We start from the raw sequence: 16,597 nt of genomic DNA, 5'->3' as shown, positions 1-16,597 counted from the left end.
ACGTAGAGAAACAGTGCTAGCGAAGCCGTGCAATGGAAGAAAATAGGCATTAGCAACACATAATACACGCAATAAACAAGCAATTAGTGAAGTGAGCAGTGAGGAGTTCCTTAATTATTAGCAGGTTATGTTCACTAACGAATATATCTGGTAATTTATTCCACTCTTCTATGACAGTTGGTAAAAATGATTGATTAAATTGCTTACATGGAACCACGTAGACACTGGATGGCGTAAGGGTTAAAAAGGCAATGCGATGTTCGTATTGGAGGGGGAGGGTAAGGAGAGAGAAGAAAGAGAGACAAAATGGGAGAAAAGACAGGGAGGTTAGGCAGTGTAAGTACCGGCTGGCTACCCTGTGCTGGGGGAAAGGGGTAAAGGAAACAAAGGTGAAAGAAGTGAGTAAATAGAGGTATAGGCGTGGAAAGTTAATGCATAATCTGTGAAATGAGTACAGTCGAGCGGTCTTGCGGCGGAGCGCTAATGAGTTGAATCCAAGAGATGATTTAACATTATCAACCGGCGTTCTTGTCGCCTTTCTCTGCTCGTCCGTGTTTCTTTGTGCGCAAGAAACAAACCAATAGGTTCTTCTAGAGGAAATGCGCGCGCTGTTACGATATGGTGTCTCTTTTTTTTGCACAGAAGCAAAGCTGTGTATTTCGCTTTGGTGGTGGCTGCATGCAGATGCGGAAACTGCCGCATGAACAGCTTAGACCAAAAAGCAGAAAACAGTGACAGAAGAGTACGTGCCAAAAAGATACCGCCAATAATATAAAGACCTCCCCGCGGTTTCTTTAGAAAAATGTATATTTCTGATTAATGAGACCCTACGGAAATTTCTCCGTAGTACCAACGCCTCCTCTATTTTCAGTGCCCGGCAATTCACGCTCTCAGCGCCGTCGCGTCTCCGTTCACGTAGCGCGCTTGGCAGCCGCGAGGAGGCGCCACGTAAACAGGGTTTGTTTATCACCCGATGGCTCGCGTGATTTGGCCGTTTGGGATTTGGCGACGTGTTTTGCTGCGTTGAAACATGTGCTTTTGCGACACGTCTCGCTTCGTCTGACATGGCGTACTGTTGCGTGCCTTTGTGCAAGTCGGATGAAAAAAAGAAGACTCCGGGACTATCGTTTCATGAATTTCCATCAGACTTGGCATTGAGGGAGAAGTGGATTGCTGCAGTTCGACGCGATGGTTGGAAACCGAACGACAGGTCGTGCTACACAAAGGTTTGCAGCCGGCACTTCAAGAAGGAAGATTTCATTGAAGGCAAAAGACGTCGACTGAAGAAAGGTAGTGTACCTTCCGTTTTTGATGACTTCCCTCATCATTTGCAATCGAAGGCAACACGAGACAGGAGCACAGCAAGCATAGAGAAACGAGCCCAGTTTACGTGTTCGCTGTCGACGAATGCTTCGGCCGCCACCGCATCAACCTCTGCCTTGCTACCGTCCGTAACTTCGGCCGAACCACCTACTGAGGAAGGTGCTCTAATGGACACAACACCTGTCAGTGAACCCGCGGACCACTGTGATGTGAAGAGTAATATGAGCAATCGAGGCGTCCAGGTCGACTGCAGAGCACCAACAAGTCTACTGACAACAGAAAGAGCGAAGTGGAAAAGAAAAGAGAAAGACCTAAGAAGCCAAATTTTGCGACTGACACAGACAGTAGATAAGTACAAGCAGCTGCTAAAGGAGCTTAAGGAGGATTCGCTCGCTACAGATCTTTCTTACATACGGCAGAAAGCAACGGAAAATGAGTCTTCTGCTTTAATTTTGCTTGATCAGGTGAGAAATTTTAGGAAGAAACGACCAACATGGTCTGAAGAAACGACCCGTCAATGTGTTGTGCTGAGACACCTTTCTACAAGAGCGTATGAACACATGCGGGGCCATGGAATTTTCAAACTTCCTGGCAGAAAGACACTGTCCGCATACATTGGAATACAGAACAGCGAAACAGGCTTCACAGAACTTGTTGAAGCTCGCCTCAAAGCAGAGCTTGAAAATCTCAAGGTGCCTCAGTCAAGAATGTGTTCTCTCATCATTGACGAGATGCGTATTAAAGAGAAGCTGCAGTACAATAAGCAGCAAGACTGTTTTGTGGGGCAGGCAGACATGAGCTCGCCGAATGCTAGCAGTGACCTTGTGTTAGCGAACTCCCTTTTGTGTTTTGTGATCAGTGGACTTTCATCCTCGTACAGGATTCCTGTTGGTTACTTCTTTACAAAGGGTTTAACTGGTACGCAGCTTCATGCGCTTACGGTCTTCATAATGAAGAAAGTTGAGTCTTGTGGTTTTCATATTATCAGACTTTCCACTGACAACCACAAGGTAAATGTACAAGCCATGAGACTTCTAGGGAACGGCATCGTTACCTACAGAACTGACCATCCATGTGACCCGGATAGGCCATGAGCTTTGACCCCTGCCATGTGCTAAAAAATGTGCGGTCCCAATTTTTGGCACACAACATCGGACCCAAAGGAGAAATTTCAGCGTCATATCTGAAAGATGTGTATGAGCTCCAGAAGAACTTGATTGTGAAGCCGGTGCGTTACCTCAGTCGGAAACATGTTTTTCCTAATAACATAGAAAAAATGAATGTGGTGAGGGCTATTCAACTGATATCTCCTGCGGTAACGGCTGTTTTGCAACATCTTCAGGAACAAGCTGGTCACACTTGTCATATTTCATTCGCAAGTGCAGGCCCGACCATCACTTTTATGGAGAACTTCTATCGCTGGTTTGTTCTCCACGACACCAGTAATACAGTTCAACATCTGCGCCAGAGGTTCCCAGATGTTAAGCAGTACGACAGCACAGAAGATGCCCGGCTTGAGTGGCTAGAGGTCACAATGCCAATGTATCTGCATGAACTGAAAACAAGGTGCACCCATCCTCGTGAGTTTCTGACAAAGGAGACATACGAGGCATTCTTGACCACTACGTACAGCACTGTGGCTTGCATAAAACACCTGTTGAGGGCTGACAAATTTGCATTTGTATTGACACGGAAGTTCAACAGTGACCCGATAGAGTCTCTATTTGGAACACTGAGAAGGTCAGCTGGGTGCAATGATGCACTAGATGTTCGTGCTGCCCTTTCAGGGCTTCAGAAAGTGCTGAAAATTGGAATAGCTGCATCCAATCCACTTTCGAATGTGGCACACAGTGAGCCGGCAGTCATGTCAATAACTGTATCACCTGAGAAGCCAGAAACATCTGTTAAACCTCATTCGCAACTGGGAAGAGCTGCTCTGAATGTTCTTCAAAGACTCAACACTACTGTTTTGCCTCTATACATGCCTTCCCTGCAGATATCTGCGACCGTATATGTTGGTGGCTATATTGTCCGCGTCATCAGTGAGCAGATAAACTGCGAGAACTGTGTGGCAATCGCATCCAAGCCACTAACAAATCAGCCATTGCAGACGTTCACTCGCAGCCAGGACCGTGGGGGACTTTTATATCCCTCTGACCAACTGCTTTTTGTCCTGGACATCTTGCGTGTTTTCTCTGAGCAAGCCCTGAAGGAAAATCCAGCTCTTCCGAGACCCCTGACTAGCTTGGTGGCACACGCTGTTCCAGCTCTGTGTGCCTCAAAGTTGCTGCAATGTAAAGAGAATGACATGACGCACCGACAGAAGCTGATGGAACTTATTGCAGTGCGTTTTGTGAGGCCTCTCCTTGCAAACTATGCATTTAGCATCACAGACAAGCACGATGCTTACAAGTACTTTGCTCAAAAGCCACTTTCAAGAAAGAGTCTAAAACTGAGATAAGCAGTGTAACACCTTCAGGTGCTCTTTGCACAATTGTGCACATAAAGTTAAAAAGCGAAAGCAATTTGAAAATAAACATCCCTTGTATGTATTTCATTAAACTTGAATCACTTCTGATTGTATTTATTCTGCAGATTTGAATAAGTGTCGCACTTTCCATTGTTTTTCAGGTATGCCACTGACGAAGTCGGAAAGGCTCTCTGAACACACTATATGTTGCATGGTGGACTTTTTCATATTGACTTGATTCTAGAAGGTCCTTGACACTTCACTGAATAGAGTCTGTTGAGGTGATTTAAATCATGGTGTGTGCATTCTTCCAACCCAACATAGCTTATTGAATTGAGTATTCTTAGTCTGTTCTGCTGCTGTGCGCAACGTTCCAACCCAACATAGCTTATTGAATTGAGTATTCTTAGTCTGTTCTGCTGCTGTGCGCGTTGCGTTATCCTAAGGTGCTAGAAATGCAGTAAAGCTAAATTCTCAATGGATTCAACTGGCGCCAGAAAAAGACAAGTGAATTTCACATCCATTCACATTCTGTAATATTTGTATCTGCTTCGGATGTCTTTCGGTTGTTTTTCTTTGATATCTTTGCTCAGTGCTCCTCGTGGGGCAAGATATGTTGAAATCGTCACATATCCAGACCTGCGGAAAACAAAGCGGGAGAACACGTCTTGCTGTGTTTTTATCCGCTGCGTTGCCACTTTCCACCACGCGCACCACCCCCGCCCCTCCGCTGCCCTGGTAAACCAGCGTAGGGGAACCCTGTTTAGGTGGAGGCACCTGGCGGCAATGCGTTGTACTATCGCCGACGGCGGCGGGCTATTGTCCTGCGCTCTTTCGCCGGGCACTGAAAGTATAGAGGAGGCGCTGGTAGTACCTATAGTCTCTTGATTAAGAATTTGCATAAGGATTCTGTAGCCGAAGGACTCTGCAGGAGCAAGCTACGAACAATGGGTCATATAATATTTAGGCGTCTAGACTGCCTACAGTCCAATCCAACTATAACAAACTCGGATAGTACGAATTATTCTCTATATCGAACGCTCGAGATTTACGAACCGATACGCATCAAAAATGCCTCCCTTACAGAGAACTAGACACTCAACATTCCACTAGACATTGGACAAGCCTTACAGCGCCATAAAGCCACTTGCATGCCGCAAAGCCAGCGTCCCAGAAAGGGTATATTTAGCTTTTTTTCTCGAGGAGCCGACGTGCTCCACCGGTATTCTGCAAATGTTGAGGGAAGTGAACTACACATTCCTGCGCACAGACATAACGCCATTCCTAGCGACGCTGATAAACAGTTCAAAGCAGAGGCAACACTTGTTTACTCCCTACTGTACATAGTTTCGTTTTCATTAAATTCCTTGCTTGATTCTTTTTTGGGCTCGAAATAAATCTCAATACAACGAACGCATCATAATATCCCGTTTAACACGTTAAAGACGTGCTTCTGGTATATCGAGTTGATACGCCGATTTTCTAGCGAGTAAGCATCTTCGTTATAACGGGGTTCGACTGCATAGCCAGCATAGTGGCTTGCCCTTTCAGCCAATTATTAAGAACATTTCCTCAAAGGCAATTTAACATTCCACAACGAAGGTAAGGTAGCCTAATGCAGATGTAATGTCAGGTGTTACGGGCCAGCCGCTGACTGCCTAAATCATCTTTTTTATCGATTTCCGTTTCAGCCGTGACTGAAAGCGACGCTGTCCCTCCCGTCGCCCAGGCAGGGAGGCGACGAGGAGCGCTTACGTTCGCCACCTTCGACTGCCGGCATCCGGGCAAGCTACCGCCGCTCCCGATGACTTCGCCGGTCCGAACGGCGGGCGGAGTGAACTGGCGGGCGCTGCGACGAAAGGAAGCCCGAACCATGGGAGCCGCCGGCGGGGCCCGAACCTCGGGGCTGCGCACGTCCGACGAACCACTCCGGCGGGACCTGCGGAGCAGCAGAACAATCCATGATAGAGTATATAAGCGCGACTCAACGAGGACGTATACAAAGAAACAGATACACAGAGACAGCGCGTCACTTTCACATATAGATTTTATTTTCGCACGCATCGATGCATATATATATATATATATATATATATATATATATATATATATATATATATATATATATATATACACATATATATATATACCGCACGAGCGGAAACAAACGTGACGAAAAAAAAACAGTCAGTGGTGCCAATGCCTCCTTTACTAGATGCCTGCCGCGTCGCTAATTTTTCCCATTGGAGCTGAGGTTCCCGTAGTTCAGGGTAGTAGCGGAGAGAGGGCGCTCGCAGCCGACCCACTTCCTGTTGCGGAGGAAGTGACGATTACTAGGCTGGCGCGTGCTCGACCAATGGCTTGACGAGAGACCACGGGTCCGGCCTCCGGGATCGCAAAAGACGCCTCTAAAATCTCGGAGGCAGGGCCACGTGACTTAGGTTTGCAGCGGTCACCGCAGCTAGCGCTCGCCCCGGGTGGATAGGAGGAAAGGGGAGAGGGGCAGGAACCAGCTTTTCGGCTCATGCGGCAGGCATCTAGTAAAGGAGGCATTGGTGGTGCATATCGATGAACCGTATCCGTGTGCAAGGCATGGTGAAAACATGTACTAAAATTGTTACAACAATAAACCGAGGAACCGTATCTCATATTTCAGATAGCGACACTGTAGGCTTGCTCACGCACCTTTCTTGTAGTTTTGCAATTTCGTAGGCTTCTACTATCTCCCTTGTCATCCTGCTTTGAGCCCTATACAGAACGGAAGTACTTTCAAACATGGGTTTGCAGGAACAATCTCGGCAATAAATACCCAAATTACCCGAGATTACCCTAGTGACGTTATACCGATGCTCTTTTAATCTCTCATTGATCTCTCAGACTCTCTCAATCTCCCAGAATGATCGCCGTCAATCGGTTACCGGAGCGATCCAGGCAGATGGCGCAGTCTTCGGAAGGTTTCGAAGCCACGGCGCTGGTAGTCGGAGCTGACGTCGGATCGCGTACTAAGGCGACTGCGAAAATTTCGCTGTTCCTAGGGTCACAGTTATTTTTTTTTAAATATGCAATGGCGCTTAACCTTCCTAATTTTCGCACCCATAGCCGTGCTACTAGATCTCCAAGTCTGTAAGTGTAACGCACTGCAGTCGACGTTACCTCGTTACGCTGAATTCAACCAAAGCCTACACTGCTTAACTCCTGGCGCAAAGGCATTGGCAGCATCAATAACGTAGAGTGGATCTCACGTATTCCTTCTACGAAGAGCGCGCGCGCTTCACAAAAAACGTTTCTAGTGAGTTTTGGTCGAAAGAAGTGCCACAAGGTGTCGCTGCCACCGTTAATGCTGACATAATGGAGCACTTTTCTGGACCCCGTCAAGCTCAGCAATAACGTCAAACTCGTCATCTTGACCGTTCTCATTGGCACACAGGGCGGTTACGCCATTCTCTGATTGGTTCAAAACGTGCCGACATGGCGGAAGGTGGTGGTTGTGGGTTCAACCACCTTGTGGTGCATACAGTGAACCGACTACCGATGAAACCGTGATTACGTGCAGCTGTACTTCGCGTCTGTATGCGGAGTGCATATTTAGCCGCACGGTGAACTAGGCCAGGAGGTTATGACATGGCGGAATTTGAAGATACAGCAGAATAATATAACAGCGTACAGCACGGAGCAAGGAATGAAGTAGAAGGGAACATGGGTACGTGCCACTGCCTTTGATGTCATCATAATCATAATGATCAATATACGGGCAAATCGGCGCAAGAAAGGGGTCGATGAGCCATCGATGCAGTTTGTGTGCTTGCTGTTTCTTTTTTTAAGAAGATATTATAGGCTTTTGGCGGCACCGGCTATCGCCCTCGTCGCATGATAAACAACAAAAAATCACAAAAAAAAAATGCACAGAAACACTAAACACAGTCACGGAGCACAGATACATAGAGAAGTTCTGCACACGAGTCAACGAAGCAACTGAAGGTAGCACATGAATCGGACAAACACGCGCAGGCATAACTAAACATACGAAGTACATTAATGAATAAAAATGTAATTCAAAACGTAAATGAAGGCTTTTAATTAAGAAACTAACTGGACATAGTTACACAACATAGCACGTAGCTGCACACATTGCAGCTAATGGTGCATTCGGCTAGCCGTTTTCGAACGCTCCCGAGTGCTCCTCCGGCGACGCACGGCACATTCGGCTGGTCGAAATCGAGTTGCTCGGAACGCATTCGACTAGTTCTTTCAGAGCTCCGCGCTCCAGCGCAAAGCGCTCGGAGGGCGCTATCACCTTGAACTGGGAAGCACGAACGAGACCTTGTGGAGTTCCGGTCACGTGGCTCCGGCGGCTTCCGCCGCCGGCTGCGGCGGCAGCGTGAGGACGGACGCCTCGGCGCCACGTTTGTTTACGACAGATGGAGCGCTGACGTGTTTAACCTTCCAGCCCGCAACTGCTTTGGCGAAACGGCTACATGTTAGGCTTGAGCCCGCTCTCACTGGCTCAGATCTACAGAGCGGCAAGTACCAGCCGAACGTACGATAACTCAAACTTACATAACGGATATGTCATCTGTAGTAATGACACTTTTGCATTAGATGAGATTTAGCGTAAAGCCAGGCTGGCGGACAACTTTCTGCAGCAATGAAGAGAAAGCTACAAGCATGCAGCGTCTGCATTCGTGTTACATGTTAGGCTTGAGCCCGCTCTCACTGGCTCAGATCTATAGAGCGGCAAGAACTAGCGGAACGTACGATAACTTAAACTTACATAACGCATATGTCATCTTTGGTAATGACGCTTTTGCATTAGATGAGATTTAGCGTAAAGCCAGGCTGGCGGACAACTTTCTGCAGCAATGAAGAGAAAGCTACAAGGACGCAGCGTCTGTACTCGTGTTTCCGTGCCAAGTATTCCGGAAGCGTTTGGCAGCGTTTTTTTTTTTTTTTTTGTTTCTTTGAACAGACACTGGGGCTAATCAATGTTGCTTCCACGTGCGATGCTTTTGCGTTCGCCCAAATGCGGAAGAAAAAAAAAAAGCAGGGAAATGAGTCACACTTACCACTCAGGCGATTGTTTTGACTTATTTTGCTGTTGCATGTAAGACATCCGTGTCTTTCTCGTACCCAACTTAAAGCTATAACGCGGATGAGAACGTGCGTCTTTTTTTTTTTCATATAGGCGCTTTCACCGGTGAGTGCGCTGCCTCCGTAGCGCTTCCTTCGTTGCCACAGAAAGTCGGCAAATAGGATTTAAATTAAATTATGAGTTTTAGGTAACATAATCACGATTTGATTATGAGGCACGCCGTAGACTTAATTTTGAGTATACCTGAAGTTATTTAACGCGCATCCAATGCAGGCATTATACAAGGCGATTTCTTGCGCTTTGACCCCATCGAAACGCAGCGGCTGCGGCCGGGATTTGAACTGTAACGAAGGTTAGGACGAGTGTTATAAGTGTTGTTGACGAGTGTGGCATAGGCTGCTAAGAATCTATGGATCCGGACAGGCCGCCTATCGAAACTGAAGCTGGCAACGTTTAAACCGCGAACCCTCTCGACTGAGGCTAGCTTAGCAGGGCCCTTCAAGGAATTATCAGGCATTGCCTGGGATATTACCCTGTAAAATTTTTTTCACCCTTAATAGTGCTGTCGCACTGGTAACACCCTGACCTTTAGGGCCTTGCAAAAATTTATAGAGGCTGACAACGGAGCTCTAACTAGACGTGCAATGACGAAAGACGTAGTTGAAAACTATGTAACCATCCTGACAACCTTGGGCACAGAAATATCTAACAAGAGAATTTCACATTGAAAGATAGGAAACTCTCCTGTTCGATATTTCTGTGCGCCCAAGGCTGACAGAATGATTACATATCCTTCAACTACGTCTTTTGTCATCGCACGTCTAGTTAGAGCTCCGTTGTCGGCCTCTACAAATTTTTTTGCAAGGCCCTACGGTAAACCAGTGCGAAAAGAAAACACCCCTAAGGGGGTAAACATTTTTACAGTGTACTGGCCTTAGTGAGGTTAGAACTACTGGTAAGGCTTATACAGTGCTGACTAACGGTCACGTCCTCAGCTACACAGCTCTTCCATATAAGAGAGAATACGGGGTAGGATTTCTAATTCATAATTCATAAGAACATAGCGGGAACACTGACGAATTCTACAGCATTAATAAGAGCTTAGCAGTCGTCGCAATAAAGCTGAATAAGAGGTATAGAAGAAAGGTAGTACAAGCCTACGTTCCAACCTCCTGTCCCGATGATGAAGAAATAGAACAGTTTTATGAAGATGTTGAATTAGCAATGAGAAAGGTGCAAACACAGTCACGGGCGACTTCAACGCAAAAGCACGAGAAAAGCAGGCAGGGGAGCAAGCAACCAGCAACTACGGCATCGATTCTAGAAACCCTAGAGAGACGTTGGTGGAATTCGCGGGAAGGAAGAGACTCGGAATAATGAATACCTTCTTCGGGAAGCGCAGTAACAGGAAATAGACCTGGAAAAGCATTAACAGCGAAACAAGAAACGAAAAAGGTTTCATACTCTCTGCCGATCCCAGCATAGTGCAGGATGTAGAAGTGTTAGGTAGGGTAAAGTGCTGTCATCATAACAAGTTAGTGACGTCTAGGATTACCGTTAATATGAAGAGAGAAAGAGAAATTATTCAAGAGGAAACAGGCCAACCTAGACGCAGTCAGGGTAAAAGCAGACCAATTCAGGCTGGTGCTTGCAAACAAATATGTAGCCTTAGAAGAGAGAGATGAAGATGACACAGAGGTAATTAATGAAACCGTAACTAGGCTTCCTTCAGAAGCAGCAATTAAGTAGGAGGTAAGGCACCAAGGAAACCAGTAGATAAGCTCTCCCAAGTAACAAATGACCTAATAAAGAAACGATCAGCCTGGAAGCGTCTAACTCAAGAAATCAGATAATAATCGCCTAACTGTCAAAACTGACTGTTCAACAAGGAGAAAGTAAAGAATATTCGAAATTATATCGTGAGAAAGGCTCAGGAAGCAGTCAAAAATGGACGGAGCATGAAATCAGGGAGAAAAAAGAACTTGGCATAGGACAAGCTAACACGCATGCACTGAAAGATAAGTAGGGCAATGCCATCAGCAATTTCGATGACATAGCAAAAGCAGCAGAATAATTCTATACGAACTTGTAGTATACCCAGAACAGCCACGCTACCCTAATTCGAAGTAGCGATGGGAAGGAAGCAGATGTTCCTTCTATAACTCGCGATGAATTTAAAAGGGCCTAGGAAGACACGAACCAGCGAAAAGCGACAGAATAAGATAGAATAACAGTCGATTAAATCAAAGATAGAGGAGGTATGAAAAGCGTGCGGCCTATTATACGCAGTGCCTCACGACTTCAAGTGCACCAAAGAGCTGGAAGAATGCCAACATTATGCTAATTCATAAGAACTGAAGAAATATAGGCCAATCAGCTTGCTTTTAGTATTGTATAAAATATTCACAAAAATAATTTCCCATAGAAGCACGGCAACACTCGACTTTAATCAACCAGGAGAACAGGCTGGCTTCAGGATAGGGTATTCTACAATGGATCACATCAATGGCCATCAAACAAGTAATTGACAAATCTAAGGAGTACAATCAATCTCTTTATATGGCTTTCATATATTATGAAAATGCATTTGATTCAGTAGATGTGCCGGTAGTTATAGAGGCACTGCGTAATCAAGGAGCACAGTATGCATATGTGAATATTTTGGATATATTTTAAATATATTCATGAAGATTCCACAGCCGCGTTGGTCCTCCACAAGAAAAGTGGAATAGTTACCTATCGTGAAATGCGCCAGGCAAGGGCACACAATCTCTCCAATGCTATACACTACATGTTTAGAAGAAATATTCAAGTAATTAGAAAGGGAAGGCATAAGAGTTAAGATCAACGGCGAATATCTCAGAAATCTTCGATTTGCAGATGACATGTCCTGTTCAACCGCACTGGGGATGAATTACAACAAGTGGTTGAGGATCTTAACCAAAAAAGTGTAAGAGTGGGGTTAAAGATTAACATGCAGAAGACAACGATAATGTTCAGCAGTCTGGCAAGCGAACAATAATTCCGGTTCGCTTGCCCATAGAGCCTCTAGTGTCTGTGCAGGGGTATATTTAACTAGGTCAATTAATCACAGGGGGCCCTGATCATGAGAAGTAAATTTACAGAAGAATAAAAATGGGTTGGAGTGCATACGGCAGGCATTACCAAATCCTGACTGGGAATTTACCACTGTCGTTGAAAATAGAAGTGTATAATCACTGCATTCTACCAGTGCTAACATATGGGTAGGGCTGTGTTTTCGGATAAATCCGAAAAAATCCCATAAACACTCGCTGGCAAACTTTTTGACAATTCCGATTTATCCGATAAACTCCGATTTTAACGGCCGATTCGACCCCGTTCCATTCTTTATCGAGAGCCCTTATCGAAATAGACATCTGTCACCACCACAACAAAAATATTTTTTCACAACTTCAACCTTCAATAGGCACCTTACGCCATTTGGTGTTTTTTTTACAAACGCCACGAAGAAGAAGACGAGCTCAAATCATACCGAGGGCTTCCCTTTTTCCTAAATTTATGTATAGGCCCCCTGCAAATTTCTGTTAGCACTTAGTTGCCTAATGCTTAGTTTTCAATGTATTCCTTTACCCCCTTTTGATATTTTATTAGATGCATTCTTCAATCAACCCAGTCAAGCCAAACTCCCCTGCGTGTACGAGCCATGTTTTGAGGCAACAACAGCAAGTACAGCAGCGCTGGACGAGTTCGGATCGAAAGAAGCCAAAATTATTATGATTCCCAAACCCGGGAAGCGCCTCCTACTCGAAAACCTCCGCCCTATCTCCCTGACTTCATGTGTCGGAAAGGTCCTCGAGCACGTCATCCTCACACGCTTACACAGACGTATGAACGACAACGACCTCTTCCCCAATACCATGGTTGGCTTCCGCCCGAAACTTTCTGCTCAAGATGTCATGATTCAGCTCAAGCACCAAATTATCGATGGCGACAAAAGCTCCAGGCTGGACACCAGAGCCATCTTGGGGCTAGACCTAACCAAGGCCTTCGATAACGTCACGCATGAGGCCATACTGAACCAACTAGCACAACTCCAGGTTGGACATCGAACATATAACTACGTGAAGAATTTTCTTACAGGTCGCACGGCGACCATTACCATCGGAGGGTTGCAGTCGCCAATTATTCACTTCGGCAGCAAAGGCACGCCGCAAGGATCGGTTCTATCCCCTTTTCTGTTTAACGTGGCCTTGCTCGGACTACCGCCTGCATTAGCTAGCATCCCCAACCTCAAGCATAGCCTCTACGCAGACGATATCACCCTGTGGGTCACCGGGGGCAGCAACGGGGACATCCAAGACACGCTGCAGCAAGCCATCAACGAGGTCGTTGCATACGTAGAACCGCGCGGCCTGGCGTGTTCCCCACAGAAATCGGAGCTCCTTCTGTACAAGCCTAATTGGGGAGGTCGACGTCCAGACCCTCACCCATCCGAGATAGAACTTCACGTGCACCAGCAACGCATACCTACAGTACCTAGCATTCGTATCCTTGGCTTACGCATCCAACAAAACGGCAGAAACACGGAGATACTCAAGCAATTAGATAAACATGTACACCAAACCACTCGCCTCATTGCACGCATCGGAAATCAAACATCACGGCATGAAGGAAAGCAACCTTATACGCCTGGTAACCGCCTACGCCCTGAGCAGGATCACCTATGTCGCCCCGTACCTTAGCCTCAATGCAACTGATAAGCTCAAACTCAATACCATGATCAAGAGGGCCTATAAACAAGCCCTACATCTTCCCATCACCACCTCTAACGAGAAACTGGACGCCCTAGGCATTCATAACACCATAGACGAGCTTATTGAAGCGCACCGTATTAGCCAATACGAACGACTTGCCAATTCCACCACGGGCAGGCACATTCTAGGCACCCTAGGCATAACCTACACCACCCAATTCGGACCAAAAGTACCCATCCCTCCAAACATTCGTGATCAGCTAGTTATCCCGCCCATACCTCGCAATATGCACCCTGAACACAATCCGGAGCGACGTGCAGAAAGAGCTAAACAACTACAAAAGCGCTATGACCAAGCCGCTGACGTAACCTACGTGGACGCAGCAGAGTACCCCAACCAAAACGCCATGGCGGTCGTCGCAGTCGCGGGTTCGCAGTACCACCTCTCCGCGGCCGCATCAATATTCGCCACGCAACCCGAAGTAGGAGAAGAAACGGCCATCGCTTTGGCCTACGCGGCTACCAATGCACACTGCATCATCAGCGATTCAAAAACGGCCATTCGTAACTACGCAAGAGGACTCATAGCACCCCAAGCGCAGAAGATTCTCTCTGGCACTCCTCCCCCAAGGCAACGCCGCGTGCAGATCATCTGGGCCCCAGGTCACTCGGGTCTGGCTGGAAACGAAGCCGCCCACGATGCCGCCCGAGCTCTCGCACACCGGGCGCATCATCCTTCTCCTGCGTCTTCCGATCCCGACCAGCCCTCTGTTCTGCATCGCGGTCACGCGCGGGACCGAATGGTCACGTTGAGAGAAATTCTCCTGCACTACCGCAGAGAGCGGTTACGCTACCCCCCAGCACACAAAACACTGAATAAGTCTCAATCCACCACTTGGCGACTCCTTCAGACACGAACTTTTCCGAACCCCGTGCTTTACAACCGCATGTACCCCGATGCATACTCACCACTCTGCAAAGCGTGCAAGGCCCGCGCCGACCTCAATCATATTATCTGGCAATGCCCCAAAGCCTCACCCACCTACACCTCCCGCACTAACACACGCATCATTAGTACGGCCGAGCAGTGGGAGACATTGCTGCTCAGCTTGGACCCAGAGGAGCAACTCTGGGCCGTCCGGATGGCCGAAGACGCCGCCAGAAAGCAAGGACTGGCCGCCGTCTGAGGAAGGGGGGGATTGGGGGTTAGTCTCCCGACCCCCGCCACCCCTTAACCCCATCAAGGACACAATAAAGTTTTATCTCTCTCTCTCGGATCGTCATTAGAAATTTTTGCAAGCAAGCGCATGACGAACTCAGCTCGACTTCTGTCCGGGACGGTTAACTCTTCCAGCCGCACTGATGTACCGGTACGTTTCCGTATTTCTATGGTGCCACGTCAAAGACGTACACCCGTACTTTCACCATGGCACCCTCTCTCTTCGGACACCAAGAACGCATTTTTCATTAACCATGTAATCTTTCTTTCCTTCCGCATAATCAAAAACGAGCTGCCGTGTTCACTTTATGATATCCGAGAAAAATAAAAATAAAACGGGCGCCAGGCTTGTGCACAAGTAAAACTCTTGCTTGGGCAAGTTGGTTCATGCTTGAATGAGTAAAGAGCAAGGCGCAATAGACCAGGACTGAAGAGAAACACAACCGACACGTTTGTGTCGTTTGTGTTCTTCTTCAGTCCTGGTCTATTGAGTCTCGCTCTTTACTCAATCAGGCTTGTGTAACCACCGAAAAAAAAAAAAAAAAAGAAGCCCGACACTGAAAGTGTTACATGCTCCCACTTTTCAAGAAAAATTACCTCCGGCGAGGTCTTGGGAGGCGTCCCTCGCGGCTCCGATCGGAGGAAGACAAGGAAGACGAAGAGGACGGCGAGCGACCCCTCCTGAGCTCGCTGACCTTCCTCCGCCGCTCGACCCTGCTGCCGCGGCGGCGCTCCCGGCTGCTGCCTTTTTTCCGCGGGCGCTGCGGCGACGGCGTCGACGACAAGCGCTGCGTGGCGCCGGCGCGTTGGGCGCCGCGTTTCTCGCACACCAGGCTGAGCAGGTCTCGCTCCAGGCGTCGGCTCAGGGGCGCGGCAGCGGCGCTCTCTGCGATGTAACAAGTCAATCTGTGGGCAAACTCGACGGGAGTAACCGCGGTGCAACTGTTGGGAGACCCCAGCCACCGCGGCCCTTCTCTCAACGCAGTTGCATCAATTCTACGCTCCTGTACCCACTTTCCTGTAAATTCGAAGCTCGGCCGAGGTGCCTTACGCGGTAGCTGCGACTCGGGTATCGGCGGAGGGCCAATTTCTTAACCTACGAAAACATGAACTATACAGCTAGCACTAAAGCCCGCGAGACAAGGCCGAGTATTACTCAGGACTAACTTCGCCTTGGGCGAATAGAAAAAAATAACAAACCAAGAAATGTATAGGCCGCCTGCTTAAACTCAGTTTAAATTATCGTTTATCCTTAGTGTATCTTCAAGCGTTACGACAGTGACGACAAACGAGTTACTATTACCGATCCTGTTAATAAAGGTTAATAGGATTAGCGTTTCGGCTTCGCCAACGTTTTGACCCCGACGAAATGTCGCTAAAGTGAGGAGAGTATAGCTGGATCCGAGGTAGGTCGGATATTTTGTTAATTACGACCACACGAGGAAAATGGACAAAAAAAGCAAGAGACAGCACAGCAGAAATTATTTCCCATGCTTCACCGAGATAGCAAGAACAATGCAAAGGGAAAGTTAACAAGTCAACGAAAAGACAACTTGGGGCAGGCGGAGCCGAACCCGCATTACGCGTGAGATATTTTATTAATTGACCAATGCCCGGCGGCCATCCTGCTGTCCAACTTCCTGGGTATTCGCATATACGTACGAGTCGTGGGAGTGTTAGTCATGTGAACTTAACACGTGTGTGTGTTTGTGCGTGTGTGTGTGTGTGTGCGTGTGTGTGTGCGCGCGCGTGCGTGCGTGC

General features: G+C 47.3%; 1 protein-coding gene and 1 pseudogene across 1 annotated transcript in view; one reads left to right on the top strand and one right to left on the bottom strand.

The window, feature by feature from the left end:
* The window catches only part of LOC126518295 (uncharacterized), a 90,399-nt gene that overhangs the window by 42,860 nt on the left and 30,942 nt on the right, over positions 1-16,597 (bottom strand). Inside the window, exons 5-6 of the mRNA XM_055064553.2 lie at positions 15,434-15,722; positions 5,549-5,732 (exon numbers count right to left, since the gene is read on the bottom strand). Coding sequence (XP_054920528.2) covers positions 5,549-5,732; positions 15,434-15,722 — 473 coding nt within the window. The remainder of the gene's footprint in view (positions 1-5,548; positions 5,733-15,433; positions 15,723-16,597) is intronic.
* LOC140214234 (uncharacterized) lies at positions 860-3,923 on the top strand (annotated as a pseudogene).

The sequence above is a fragment of the Dermacentor andersoni genome, chromosome 11 (genome assembly GCF_023375885.2).
Source record: "Dermacentor andersoni chromosome 11, qqDerAnde1_hic_scaffold, whole genome shotgun sequence".
Classification (NCBI taxonomy): Eukaryota; Metazoa; Arthropoda; class Arachnida; order Ixodida; family Ixodidae; genus Dermacentor; species Dermacentor andersoni.
This window is presented reverse-complemented; position numbering and strand designations above follow the sequence as displayed.